This window comes from Chrysemys picta, chromosome 10, assembly GCF_011386835.1.
Source record: "Chrysemys picta bellii isolate R12L10 chromosome 10, ASM1138683v2, whole genome shotgun sequence".
NCBI classification, from domain to species: Eukaryota; Metazoa; Chordata; order Testudines; family Emydidae; genus Chrysemys; species Chrysemys picta.
Window position 1 is genome coordinate 50,445,276 of NC_088800.1, and position 14,538 is coordinate 50,459,813.

Sequence of the window (14,538 nt, forward strand, 5' to 3'; positions counted from 1 at the left end):
TTCCAAGCCAAGTCACCGAAAGGCCAATGGTGTCTGGAGCAAGCGTGAAATCCCCCAGCCACGGGAGAGCTGATTGCCGAGGTGAGGCACACATGCACGGGGGGCCTGCCAACTCAGCTGCTCCACTTATTAAAAACGATTAGTTCTCAATTCCTAATGCCCTGGCTGCAAGCAGGTCTCAGCTCTCTGTGCCAGCGCCAGACTCAGCGGTGCTTTCTGCCACTGGTGCTTTTCACTTTATGAGGCACTTGTTAAAACGGGGACTTTTCTCTCCTCTTTGCGTCCGCATTCGTGCCACTTCCTGAGGGCGGGGTGGGATTTTTGTACGGGGTGGGATTCATGCACTAGGGATGATGAAGAGGCTACCAATTTGCCCAGCACAAAGCGACATGCTCAGCTACCTACCTTCAAATTGTTCTAATCTGCCAAAGAACAGGGGCCAAATGTCTATGTTCCAAACCTATTCTATTGCTGCAAAACTGCCCCTTTCTCCCCAAAATCTTTAGCTGTCACTGTTTATATGTAGGTCCTACATAAAAGCAACATTTTGTGGTCTGGCACTCCTTTGACCTGCAATACCCATAAGAAAAATGATCCACTGCATCCCCTCTCCAAACCTGTCTGGCCCATCAGCATGCACCCACCATGAGACTGGGTCAGGACTGAAGTCCCTCCCAATATGGATGGTCACCCACCATGATCTGGCACAGGCATCAAGGTTGGAGAGAAGAGAAGATCCCAACCTCCCAGGCTGGAGTCCCTTGAGGTGGTGAGCTGGCTTCTCCCAGCTCCCTCTCTTCATGGGAACTACTAGTTTGTGTAGGGTGAACCTCAGACCATTGGAGCCATGCTGGCTTGGATGCCTATCCAAAGCTTTTCTAAATATGCTGCACCTCTCACATATGGGAAACAAGACTTGAGATCCTGAGCGACCAGCCTGGTTTGTGGCTCTGTATCTGGGCGTGTCTGCTTCCAGAACCCATAAGGAGGGTAGCAGAGGACCAATATGAACCATAATGAGGGGCCTGTTTTCTCAGACCTCAAAAAGGATCCGTTCTTGTTGGGGGGAAGGAGGAGGTTGGCTCTAGATTGGTGCACAAATTTGTTGGGGGCTGGGGTGGAGAGACTTATTTTATTCACCCATCGCCTGGGCCCAACCCAGCCCCAAACAAGTCAATGGAAAGGCTCCCACTGGCATGACCGGAACTGAGAGAACCCTAAACCTAGCTTCCAAGTGTGTACTGGCCACTGTCTCGCCCTGTGGTGGACAGTGGCGGGTGAGTGTTCCACAGCAGAAAAGAAAGACAAGACAAGGCCTGTATGCTCCCAGCAGCCTCTCCAGCTTGTGCACAGAAGATGTCTTCTTGATGCCAGCAAGGCAGCCCCACTCCCTTCTTGAAGAAGCTCACAGTCTCCATTAGACACAGTCCAGGGGAGAAATCCTGGCTCTATTGAAGTCAATGGCCAAACTCGCGTTGACATCAGAGGGGGCAGGATTTCTTCCCAGGTAAATAGCATTCTCAGCGATGGCGCAGGTGATAACAACTGTCACTCGCTCTGTTATATGAAGTGCTCCTTTCCTTGGGGGGACTGTGGTCATGCTGCGTCACAGAGGAAGTGTGCTGTGGGGGGAGAGCAAAAACCAGGGGGAGGATAGGTCCAACAGTGGGCAGAATCCAGTGCAGATCTGATCCAATTTTCAGTGATGCTGAGCACTCCAATGTCAGTTAACAGGAGCTGTGGGGCACAGCCCCCCTCAAGCACCAGATCCTAGAATCAATCTACATTAGAAAACTTGCAATAGGGGAACTAAAATGGATCTAGTTATACCAGTGCAACCCCCTACAATAGACACACCCAAATCAGTTCCAGTTGCACTCAAACCAATGTGATAATTGACCGTATTAATCTAAATCAGGTCGAAAGTAATTTCCATCCTTTTAAGTGAATCTACATTAGCAGTTTGCCCTGGTGTAACTAGATCAATATTAAATGAATTTGATTACCTTGGTGCAAGTTTTCTAATATAGACAAGGCTTTAGATATCTATGTGTGTCTATGCATGGACCCTTCAAGATGAAGGATGGGTGCATTAGACATCAGAAAGACAGATTAAGCCGATGGACAGATGGATTCCATCCTTGCTGCCTGGGCAGCTGAGACTCACACCTCTCATCAGTGAAATGCTGGGAGGAAGACAAGCCCAACCTATTATTTGTCTCCCTTTTGCTCTCCTTCATGCTCCATCAGCTCATTGGGAAAGCAGCAGAGACCTCAGCCTGCAGCCAGAGGGAGATGACTGCCCTAGTGAGTGGAGTTTAGAACCAGGCAGGGGCAGCAGGACTTACGGGGCTATATAGGACAAACAGCTGCATTCAGAAGGAATTAAATAGAGAAAAGTAGGTATGCCCCCTTAGAGAGGGCAATGGTGCAGCCAACAGAGGAGAAAAGGGCTGGGAGAGAGGGCGTAGGGGGAGAGGAGGGCTGAGGGGAGCAGGTCCCCCATGCTGACAGCTCTCCTTACCTTTGCAGGCCTTGCGGTCGCTGATGGATTTGCTCATGTCCCGGTAGAACCCCTCTTTGCAGTAATGGCAGTGCCGGCCGGCTGTGTTGTGGCGACAGTTGAGGCAGACACCTCCGCTCTTCCTGCCTGAGAGTTTGTACAGCTCCATGTTGAAGCGGCAGCGCCGGGCATGCAGGTTACAGTTGCAGGCTGCGGGAGGAGAGGGGAGAAGAGGCTGAGCAGGTGAAAAAAGGGCTCAGGGGCCAGAGAAGAGCTCACTCACCCAGCCTCTAACCCCAGGGCCAGATCCACTCAGAGGATTGCCCCAGCCAGGCTGCAGACTCAGAGCCACTGGCAAAATTTCAACTCGAGGCACTAAGCCAGAGGAGGCCGGAGTGAGCCACCCAACACAGAATGTCCGCAGATGCCTCGAAAGGGAGGCCTGATTCAAGCTCTTGTACTCGGGTGGTGCAATCCCCCGATGAGATAAGTGGGGTCAGTCTTAGCTGAGAGGCCAAGGACTGAATGGGCCAAGGAGCCCAAAGCACGGCGCCTGCATCGCCTAGGAATTCTGCGTGTGCAATGCAGGCAGGAGCAGAATGGAAGTAGGTTGATTGGCTACAGATCAATGAGTAAGGTTGGGACAACTAGTTCAGATCAAATCAATCTGAGCCTTCACCCCTAACTTGGAAACAAACATTCAGAAACTTCTGCTACGTCACTCACATGCTATTTTTCCTTTTGCTCTTGTCTATGACCTTGCAGGCCACAGCTGTGAACAGAATCTGGAGAAGAAATCCCAGGAGAAAGCCTGTTCTCATGAGACCTCCCTCCCATTTTGCAAACCAGAGAGAGGCGCTGAACCTTTGGCTTTGGCCCATCGCTGCAGAGAACAGACACACACTCAGAGGGGATTGCAGGTAAGGTGTTGTAGGTCACACGCAGACTCCCCTGGACATATTGTACACCCACTCATCACAGTGTCAGGGAGTCTAAATCAATGTAATTTACACACCAAGAAATCAGGAGGTGTAAGTTACAGCCGGGAGTATCCAGATATTCATCTACCCTCCCGTTAGTTATTTTTGTTGCTCCAGGTCTTCCATCCAGCATATCTGAGCTCCATCGGCTGAGACTTGCTTAGGCGCAGTGGGCCAAGTGCAGAAGTAATGGGAAAAGAGGAGGGAAGGAGGAGTGACACACTGGGCAGTACGGGGGAAGGGGGCATCTCTGTGTGCACCACAAATGTCAATGGGAGCTTTGCCATGGACTTCAGCCGGAGCAGGATCGAGATCTGATGCTAAGGGCAGAGGAGGTCTCAGGGAGCCGGGAGGGCATCTAGGTTGGTACAACGCCCAATCTGAGGGGCAGGAGGCACTGCAGGCTACACCAGTCTAGACTGCCTTAGACTTTCCTCTGAGAGTTTGGTGTATTCTTATACAAGGCAGGGACTGTCTTTTTGTCCTGTGTTCGTTCAGCACCTAGCACAAGGGGGCCTAGTCCAAACTAGGCCTCCTGGGTGTTACCACAATACAAATCACCACCACCACCATGGAGATCCAGCCAAAATCTTAATATCTCTGGTGCCCCATACCAAGTTAACTCTTCCCAGCCTCCCCTCACCCTTCACCCCCATCCCTCCCGCCTTTCTCCAATGAACCTGGGCTAATGGAGCTTGAATCCAGAGAGAAGAGAGAGGGAAGAATCCCTCCCCGGCGGCTGCCAGATCTCACCCAGGTCCCCTCCATGGGGTGGAAGGAACAGGTGCCGGCCCTCATCACACCCCCATAAACAGAATCCCCACAGGAACTTGTCTCCACTTGCGGGTCGGGGGGGAGGAAGAGGTGAACAATCAACCTAGAGTGCCTCTGAGGAGCTAGGGGAGGGCAGGGCAGTGCTGGCAGACAAAGGACTATGCAGCAGACAGAGCAGAGGAGGGTTCAGAAGAAGGCAGCTGCCCAGCACCTATTGTCTAGTGTAGTTCCCCAAGGAGCCGTGATCATTGTCTCATTGCCCATCGACTAGCTCATGGCTTCGCTGCTGGTGGGATGGCTGAGGAGACGGGGGAGGGGAACAATCAGCTTGCCTCCATGTGTTCTCCAGATGTGTAATATTCTCTGTGCCCCGCTGGGCTGGGTGCTGGGAAGGTCGCTGCTGAGGAGCTGGGGCATGTGGAAGAGGGGGGCAGGAGGCCAGTTCTGCCATAAATCACAGATAAGTGCAAAGTGGATGGTTAGAATGAGACACCCAGCGGAAAGGCCAGCTGGGCACCTGCCATCCTGCTGCCACAGCATCTCTCCCCTTGCTGCCAACAGATGGCAACTGCCCCTGGCACAGAGCTACCCCGGAACAGAAGGCTGAATCTGCTTTGCACCCAGCACCCCAGTGGCAGCACACAGTGTGCTTCTGGGACAGAATGGGAGAACCGGGCCGCGGCACTAAGCCACTTGCCAACACCCCTGTACGCCCCCTGCACACATGGCTTGTGGCTCTGACCTGCCTGTTACAGAGGGCTACATACAGGCCTGTATTGCTGATTACTTGAGACTCATAACCCCCCAGCAAGTCATTATTATTATCCCCATTTTAGAGATGCAGAAATTGTGGAATGGAGAGGCTAAAGCCCAGTGCCTCAAAGGCATTTAGGCTCCTAACTCCCATTGGAATTGGTGGAGTTAGGCACTTTGTGGGTCTGGGTATAAGTGACTCACCCAAGGCCACCTAGTGAGTCAGTGTCAGAGAATAGAGACCAGATTTTATTGCCTAACTGCAGCCTTCCCTGGCAGCTTTCACTTTGAGAGGCATGTCCCACCTTTCTGACCAGCCTATCTGCCCCGTGGCCATGAGCTGTAAGCCTTCCCCCCTGCCCCTCCTGGGGGCACAGGCAGGGTGGGATTCATTCTGGGCTCGCGCCATCCTCACCAGGTCACAAGATCTGTGCCACCGTAAGTCCAGAAGAGCCTTTTATGTGAAAAAAAGCCACGGAAGCACCCTACTCCCTTAGGCTCTGCCCTATTAAAGGCAATAGGGTGTTTTGCTACTGCTGTTATGGGGGTAGGATTGGGCCCCTGAAGTGTAAGGGGAATTAGGTCTCTATGTTTGCTGCTTCCTGGCCTGTCCCCACAGCCCCCTTCCCCAACACCCTCCAGTCTGGCCCTTTAAAAGGACCACCCACCTTGCACTGGGTTGTGGGGTGTGGGGGTAGAACGGCAAAGCTCCTTCTGTTGTTGTGCAGTGCCAGGCCCATTAGGGAGTATGACCAGTGCCAGCTGTGGCCAGGGTGCTGTGGTGGAGAGGAAGGGCCTGGTCTCCAATCTGCTAGCCAGACTGCAGCAGAGGAGAGAGCTGCTAAACTCGTTTTATTTCAGATCTCGCCCCCCACACCACACACATACCCTTTATTTTTTATTAGCCGCAGGAACCCAAAAGGCGGGGGGGGATTCCAAATCCACGTGTGTGAGATAAAAAGGAAAAAGTGCTGCCAGTTCCTGTTTAACACTCTCGCAAAAAGATAATGGGAACAAGATTTCCTTCGGCGAAACCCAGCACCCTCTCCCTCCCCCGCTTCTCTGGGAAATTGAGGCTGGGTGAGAGTTTTTCCAGGCCTACTGTGAAATTCATTAACATGTCAGCCCAAGATTTAACTGCTGGGCCTGCTTGTCATTGTGTAAAATTTCCTCTCCTACCCCCCTCCCCACCAGCTCCCAGCTTCAATCCTTTGCAGAAGCCGACAGAAGAGAGCTGGGGAGGGTTAACCCCTCAAGGTCAAACAGCTGCCTGCTGCCTATTGTCAAGGCCCCTCTCCCTTGTCTGCTGTTTTCAGGCCCAGCTTCAGAGGTGGGGAGACACTGTTGAATGGTAGGGGTGGGAAATGGGGTTCTGAACCACCCTGTGCCTTCTCCCCAAACCAGGCCTCAGTACACCAAGAGCCTTTCTGGAGGTGGGAAAAAGCTCAGTGACATTTTTCTGCCCCCAGTTGCAGTATTTGCCAATCCCAAATGTTCAAAAATCACAAGTCAGCCCCCCCCAAAATCATGAGATTGGTTTAAAAATCATACCTTTTGGGTTCCTTTTAGTTGCCTCTTGGGTTTTGAGCCGTTAGAGCTCATATTTTCTCCACAACCATGAGGGACAGAAACTTACTTTTGTTTTAAACCAAAGCCAAGATTCTCACATACGCACATGACTTCATGAGCTGGGGCTTTAAGAAAAGCATCAAAAATGTGATGACACCACACGAGTGGTGGACACTGTTGTGATTTTTCCTTTGTGCATCTGCTGGGCTTTTGCATTTCTACCTTCCAGGCCAGGACCAGGAGAGAAGTGGCAGAAGAGGGAACAAAGCTGTTCTTACAGAATTCCAGCCTAATGGCACTCTCAAGGGAAAGCAGCTCTCAGGGGCTTAGTCCCACGTGAGGGCTCCTTCCTGCAGCACTTCCACACCGGTCTTGATTCTGCAGGGCACTGAGTGCTCCCAACTTGCCCGGAGGCAAGGGTGACTAGGATTAGGCCTGTGGCCTAGCAGACAGGGCACCGCATTGGGGCTCAGCAAACCTTGCTTCTTTTCTGGCTCAGCTGGTGGGTGAGTCCCAGCATCTTGTCTGCGAAATAGGTACACTGATCCTTGCCTCCTTTGCCAAATGCTCTGAGCTCTGTGGCTGGACAGAGCTAGTTAAGCAATAGGTGTTAGGAGGGTGCACAGCACCTCCCAGTTTCTGGCAAGTGGGAAGGAACATTAACATTAACATTAATGAGACTGCACCCAGGGGCTACAGGTGCAGGTCTTGATTCTTCAGCTTCAGAAGGGCCTGATTCTTCTCTCCCTCCCTCTCGCCATTGTCCAGGCCTGATCCAAAGCAGTCAGCAGGAGGCCTCTCACTGACTGCAAGGAGTTTTGGGTCAAGCCAATAAACAGGAGGGACGCTGTGGAAGTCAGAAGAGTTGCAGTGGTTGCAAATCAGTATGAAAGGAGAACTGGGCTCTGAAGGCTCTAGGGGCTTCTCCAAACTGAACATCTGACTCGGGCTGAGGTCCAGCATTGCTGTTGAACAAGCAACCCATCCCCTCGCGCCATCCACATTTCCACACAACAAGGTTTGTGACCATAACAAACCAGCCAGGAATGCTCTGGGAGGAGGCTCCAGCCAACCGAAATCAGGGAGCAGCTGCAATGCTGCCCCCCATCTCATAGCCCACCATTGCTTCCCCACTCAGCGCCGTCTGCACTGACACTTTGCCACCACTGGCCGAGCAGGGTTCCAGGGCTTGTATTACCCTGCAGGGACAGGACATCACAACCACACCACCCAGGCAGTGATGGAGGACCAGAGACGCTGCTCACCATTACAGCTACGAACTGGGGGCAGTTCCGGCGAGACTCGCACCGCACTGCTGGTTGCTCACACTATAAATGTGAGCTGTGGTGGGGCTGCAGATGGTTCAGCAATGCCAAGTGCAAGTGTCCCGCTTCCAACCTGCTCCTCGCAAAAGGAAGCTCCATTGCAGTATTCCCCTGGAGGCAGATGGGGCTGGGCTGGGGTGGGAGTGTGGAACAGAGGAGGGGAAAGGTCAGGTAAATAATTGGCCAGTCTTGTCCCATTTCCCTCTCTGCCTCCAGTTTAATGAGTGAGAAAGTATGTGCCTGGGGGCCTGTTGCAATGGAGGGAAAAAGAAGTGGCTGGGAGCAGCCCTGGAGACCCAGCAAGTGATTGGATCATCACCCCAACTGCATCCCATTGGCCACATCTTGGCCCTGCAGGAGTTCCTGAGCCCGTTTCTGACACTACCTCAACCCTGAGAGGTCCCACGCAGAGCGCTGGGAACCAGGGGACTCAATAGCAACAGAAAGAATCATCAACTTTACTGAACCCAACCACCAGTGCTCAGGACCAACAGACTCCCACAGACCTGTCCTGCTGGCTTGCGCTGGATCTCCTGTGGCACCTGGGATGGGTTCTTTGGGGACGGCTGCTCCCTGGGCTGTGCCATAGGCCTGGAATCTGTCCAGGGTACTCTTCCCCCAGGAAATGACTAGCTTGTACTTTTAGAACAAAGAGAAAATAACGTTCTACTTCCATCCCTTAGTCCCCACCATTTCACCACTGGTGCAGCTTCACTGGTAGCAATCCCAGGAGACCGAGTGGAGTCAGGGCAGGAGTATTTGAATGACGCAGGATTAGGCAACATGAAGTGGGGTTACAATGCTGACCTGGAGCTCTTCCCATAGGCATCACTGGGAAAACGCCCGTAGTGTCAGTGGGAGCTGAGTTAGGCCAATGAGGAGCTCCTGATAATCTCACCCATGGGGAGCAGCTGCCAGCCCAGCACCTTGGCTACTCTATTCCCACCACCTCTGCTGCTGCTGGTAGAATTGCACAGCTGTTAGCCACAGTGGGAAACTCTAGGGAAGAGAGCTTGGCGTGGACAAGGTGCACAGGGCCGCACTCATAAAGGTATTTAGGTGCCTAAAGCTACAGATAGGCAACTAAACAGCGTTATCAATCTGGCCCCTAGAGACCAGTGGAAATCCAGCTTGGGAGGCCAGGTTTGAAGGTGGCATGTGGTCCATCTGGAGAACTCAAGTTCCACAAGACGGTGGTTGTGCTAAGAGAAAGGAATGCCTCATTAGCCAGGGGTGCACGGATCCAACTGGGGAAAAGAGGAGTGGGCAAAGCTTGCATAGCACGCTCCTCCCATTCTCAGGCCCAGCCATCCACAGCTTCTAGTGCTAAGCAAACAACCTTCCCTGGGACATGTGCTGTGACTGAGAGCTGGGCTGGTGCAGCTCACTGTCTGTCTCACATTAATCACTAATTAAAGGCTTGAACCTTCCCTGCTGTTTGGGTATTAATAAGAATTTAATTGCACAGTTTGGGGCTAATTACATGGTGCCTTGCTTCCTTCCTTAGACAGTACGCCCCATTAAACAATCACATGATAAATTAAACAATCTCATGATCAACTCATTTGCAATAATAGCCTAATTCAACTTAAACCCCCTGCAATGGGGCAACCTTCTGTCCCTCTTTCAAGTGTCTTTGGGACACTTTAGCCTTCCCTGATCTAGCTGGAAGCTCCTTTGCACCAGCGCTCTGCTGCTCCCTGTGCCATGGCAGAGAGAGTAGCCCTGGCAGTCCCAGGGAGACAATCATTAACCTCCTGCTCTCCCCCAGGGGATGCCGTCTCCTTCCAGTACAGACTGGCAACACATAAGCACAAACAAAAAGGGTGGGAAGTGGAGTGTGTCTGGTCATGCAGCCGACACTGGGGACAACTGGGCAAGAAGAGAGGCTCCCTTGTTCAGGGGATGATGGAGCCCAGGCTGGGGAGGGATGGGTAGAGGGATCGCTTGTTCAGGGGATGATGGAGCCCAGGCTGGTGAGGGATGGGTAGAGAGATCCCTCGCTCAAGGGAGGATGGAGCCTGGGCTGGTGAGGGATGGGTAGAGGGATCCCTCGCTCAGGGAATGATGGAGCCCAGGCTGGCGAGGGATGGGTAGAGAGATCCCTCGCTCAGGGGATGAGGAGCCTAGGCTGGCAAGGGATGGGTAGAGGGATACTTCACTCAGGGGAGGATGGAGCCCGGGCTGGCAAGCAGAGGGGAGAGAGCTCCCTGCGTCTGGGAATTCACTGGGAATAATTATTTAACGGAACAGTCTCAGCGAAACCCTAGAACGGCCAGTCTTGCCAAACCCACAATGGATTCGAACTACGCCCCTGCTTTTGCTGGAGGAGTGCCCAGCCGGGATGCTTGCAAGGCACGGTTGCTACTTCTAGCCTCTGGGAGGGGGAATCTAGACCCAAACACCCCCTTCACCTCCCACCCTAAAGAAATACATTGTGCCTTATGAAGAAAAGTCAACAGCCATGGTTGAGAGCACTATGCAGCTTACCATGGTCTCATGCAAGTGCTCTGGCCATTCCCGCAGTCCCATGAAGGTCTGTATACACTCACGCCAGAAGAACTGACACAAACCTCTCTAAACTCACACAGAACCTCGCTGAGGTTCGGCAAAGCCCAGCTCATTTTTCCCTGCTCTTCCAATTTTGTGCGACTCTGGGAATGAGGGGGACCAAGCCCACTGTCAAAATCCCCTGAGGAAAGCAGCTTCTCAGAGATTTTTCAACCCCGTTTGGCAAGAGCAAGAGGTTGGAAAAGCAGCTGAGCTTGTGGACGCTCAGTGCCAACAGTCTGAGGTTCAGCCATCGTTAGCCAGTGCCCAGCTGGCTAGTAACCATCTCCCTCGACTGAGCTATATCTGAGCAGCTCTTGGTGGTGCTACACGCTGCACCATAGTCATTAGCATCTGGCCTATGCCGGTGGCTACTGTCCATTCCAAAACACCATGGCCCCTCCTTCCTGTCAGAAGGGGTGAGGCCGCCTCTGCTCCACAGGTAAACTCAGCCTCCCCTTGCATTCAGTCCTGCTGCTACCTGGATCCCATATCTCCAGTCACATGGACAGGCCCAACACAGACCTCAAAGGGGCCCTTTTAACTGACCCAAGCTTTTCCCAGAGCATCACCTCACAGTCGTCAGCAGCAGTCATGACCTAGGCTGGACAGCAGAGAGAGACATGGCACGTAGCATTTAAGGCTGCACATTACAGCTAGAAGCTCTTGGCATTTCTCCCTCATCCTACTCTCCACCCAGGCCTCCAGGGAGCTTGTTCTCTGTGCAACAGCAGCTCTGGAGATGGAGTAGGTAGCAGCCACCTCTGCCTTCTCCCAGATTTCCTGAGACCTCTTGCTACTGCTAACCCTCTGGGAGAGCTGCATACAATACAGGCGGTCCCCTGACTTGGGTCCTCCACCATTGTCTGGCTGTGCTCCCTTCTCTGGCCAGGTAGGATTTATCTTCCAGGGCAGAGGAGAGGAGGCAGCAGCTTCAGGCTACGAGCCAGGCCTTGTTGTGCTACCTCCCTGACATGGCCAGCAACATTCAGCACGGCCTGGGGCTGGAGCGACAGTCTCAGGCTATCTACAATCACTACAAGCACAGCCCTGTGACATAAAACCCCCAATAACACTTTGCTAGAGCATTTGTGCCACAGAGCTACAAGCACTTTACAAAGGAGGGCAGTCTCATGATCCCCACTGTACAGATAAGTAAACTGAGGCATAGAGGGAGGTGCTGCGACTGTGCCCAAAGTCAGTGGCAGAGGTTGGAAGAGAAGCCAGGTCCTATTGACACCCAGTGCAGCATCCTAACCAGACCTGGGGAAGGATGCGCAGACAGGGATCCATCAAGAATTTGGGGGGAGGGCAATTCTCACGCTCTGAGACCTGCAATAACTTATTCTGTAAAGATGTGGAGGGACCAGAGAGTGAGACTGAGGGTTTTCCCCAGCTCTGGGAAGAGCCTGTTTTCACCAGGGAAGTCTGACTCAACTGAAGGAGCCCCAGACACAAAGCTCCTTTTGGCACACCAGACTAGAGGCAAATCCCCACTATGCTGAACATGTTTCCTTGCCCCACCCGGGGCAAGCATCTTGCATCCTCTGAAAGGAGGCTTGCAAAGGGGCAGAAAGAGTGACTGAGGGGCTCGTTAACCTTCTGAGGCTGTAAGGATATTTTGGCCCAGCCCCAGTCACAGGCCGAGTCCCTCATGCCTCCAGCATGCTCAGTACCTAAATCTCCTAGGGACGAGAGAGACACTCCCAGTCAGAGAGGAACCGACCCGAACCCTTGCTCACCAATGTCATTCCATTGCCCTGCATTCCTGGGGTCCAGGTGGGACAGGAGTCCCAGAACCCTGCAGGAAAGGCAGTTCCTCAGCTGCAGGCTGGTTCAGCCAGAGCTAGGTGAAGAAAGCGCGCTCACACCCAGCTTGCCTGCTATTTGGATAAGCTGCTGACCCAGCTCTCGTAATGCCTGTCTGCTGATGTGCTTGGCTTAATGCTGCTCTCTCGTGGTGGGTCTCCAACAGCTTCACTGCTGTGGTGATGGAGGCAGCTCTGAGCCTCCGCACTAGGAAAATTGCTTCAAAAATTCTAACTGGCTTTAAAGCCAGTTCTTCTGTTCAAAGGGCCTACAGACAACATAGAGCTGGCTCCAGGCAGCCTGGCCTGTTTTTTCTGAAGGAGGACAAAGCCACTGTAAAGGCTCCAGGCCACCTGGAACCAGGTTTACATTATGACTCCAACCAGTTTTAAAACCAGTTTGAATTTCAGAGATAGTTTCCCACCTATAGACAGGTGTCCAGAGATTACAGAAAAAGAAATGGGCACAGGATGGAACTGAGAGAGGAGATGGCTAAGGCAAAGGGTTGTGACTCCAGGAGTTGTAACTGGTGTTACAAATTCATTAGGCCTTCGGCTTCCTAGCTCAGCCCAGCCAGCTTGGCTCTTCCAGGAGAATTTACCATTTCGCTGGCAAGTGCTGGGATCAAAGCTCCCCTCAGCTATTATTTCCCTCTTGCTCCTCTACAAACGGAACGGATTCCAATCACCGGAGCAAGGTTTCCCTTCTGTACTCCATTCAGAAAAGTGCTCCAGCCGTGGTGGCGACAATGGGAACAAGAGCTCCAGAATTACCAGAGAGTGGATCAATTACTTCCAGTGGCTGCATCCCGCTAATCCCCCCCACGCAGCCCTTGGTGTCTGCAGAAGCCCTAATGACAGGTTTAATTCCAAGAGCAGGAGCCTGAGGAATGCAGCATCTCATACGCGCGCGCTAACAATTAAATGTGGGGTGGGCAGGGAAAGTCCAGCAAGAATAATTTGCACTTATTATAACATGATCACTGGAAGGAGCCTGCACACACATTCACACCCCTCTGACTACCCCCCTCGTGGGCTGTTAAAATGAAAACAAAGGCCCCAAGCCTATGAAAATGAAGCCAACGGATCACCACGGGAGTCTCTTGAGCCTGGAGACCTGACTGCAATCTTTCAGCCTCCAGGGTTATGGAGGGGCTTCCTTCTCTCTTGGCAATTCTGCCCCATCTGGGATCCACCCAGCTGGGCGGCTGGCAGGCAATGCCCATCAGGAAGTGGGAGGGATCTCTCCCCCCTCCCTGCAGCAGACACAGTTTTAATCTGCAAGAGAGTTCTTTGAATCATGCCAAAGCGGAATCCTGGGCCCAGCCCCCATCTCACAGCTTCTCTTTCCAACTCTCACAAGAAACTAACAAACCTTACTGCTGAGCAAGGTCCACACTTGCAGGAAAGAGGAGCGGTGTCTCCGACAGACCCCCCCAGTCGTCAGCAGGTAGGATTGAACCTGGGGCCTCTGGAGCTTAGTGTATGAGCCTCTACTAAGTGAGCTAAAAGCCATGTGGCTGTTAGCTAAGGCTATAGAGCAGACTCAATCTCTCTGTAAGTGGTCTCGGGACAGAGCACCACACCCAGGAAGTGTGTGGGTTACATCTGCACAAAGGGGCTGGGCAGGGATGCATGTGCTGGAAAGACGCCAGGGTGTTGGGTGGCAGGGGATGGATTGAGCTGGCACGCAGGGGTGGCAGAGATGAACAGGATGGCTCGGATGGGAGTGGACTGACCTGCTGCCTGGTGGGAGTGGTTCTCTGCAGCTTCCTTAGGTTTTGTCAGAATTTGAGCTTTTGCTTTTATATTTTCAAAATCAATTCTCTAGCCCTGCTCACTGCAAATTAAGAAAACCCTCTGAATGTGAGTCTGCAGACAGCCTGAAACGGCAGTATTGAAAGGGGGTGTGATCTGCCCCCATTCATCTCAAGGGGGCTTGACTCTGAAGCCTAATGAGGGCAAGCTAAATATCAATATTGTTCACTATTTCCCTGTTGATCATTTCAACATAAGCACCCCCCCTTTGGGAGCAGAAGGTGATGATTGGGCAAGGTACCACCATGACTGTTTGTCCCCCAAGGGACCCACTGCTCAGGGCATTGGCAATCAGATATGGAGCCTTCCAGCTGATTCAGACCAATACGGGCAAACTTGTTACCAGCGGATGCTGTTTAGTAGCATGAAATAAGCTGGTGGCTTCCATTCCAATATCCTCAGCTCAAAAGCAGGCACCACCGCACCATGGCCCATCCCCCGCTGGTCCTCCCAACAGA

At 52.6% G+C, this 14,538-nt stretch overlaps 1 protein-coding gene across 8 annotated transcripts in view; it reads right to left on the reverse strand.

Annotated features, from left to right (window-relative positions):
• Positions 1-14,538, reverse strand: part of NTN3 (netrin 3) — a 102,489-nt gene that overhangs the window by 60,609 nt on the left and 27,342 nt on the right. For 7 of the 8 annotated variants that reach the window (XM_042854161.2, XM_005293131.4, XM_042854159.2 and 4 more), the window contains exon 3: positions 2,525-2,713. The exons of the other annotated variant lie outside the window; for it this stretch is intronic. In XM_042854161.2, coding sequence (XP_042710095.1) covers positions 2,525-2,713 — 189 coding nt within the window. The remainder of the gene's footprint in view (positions 1-2,524; positions 2,714-14,538) is intronic. 8 annotated transcript variants of the gene reach the window in all.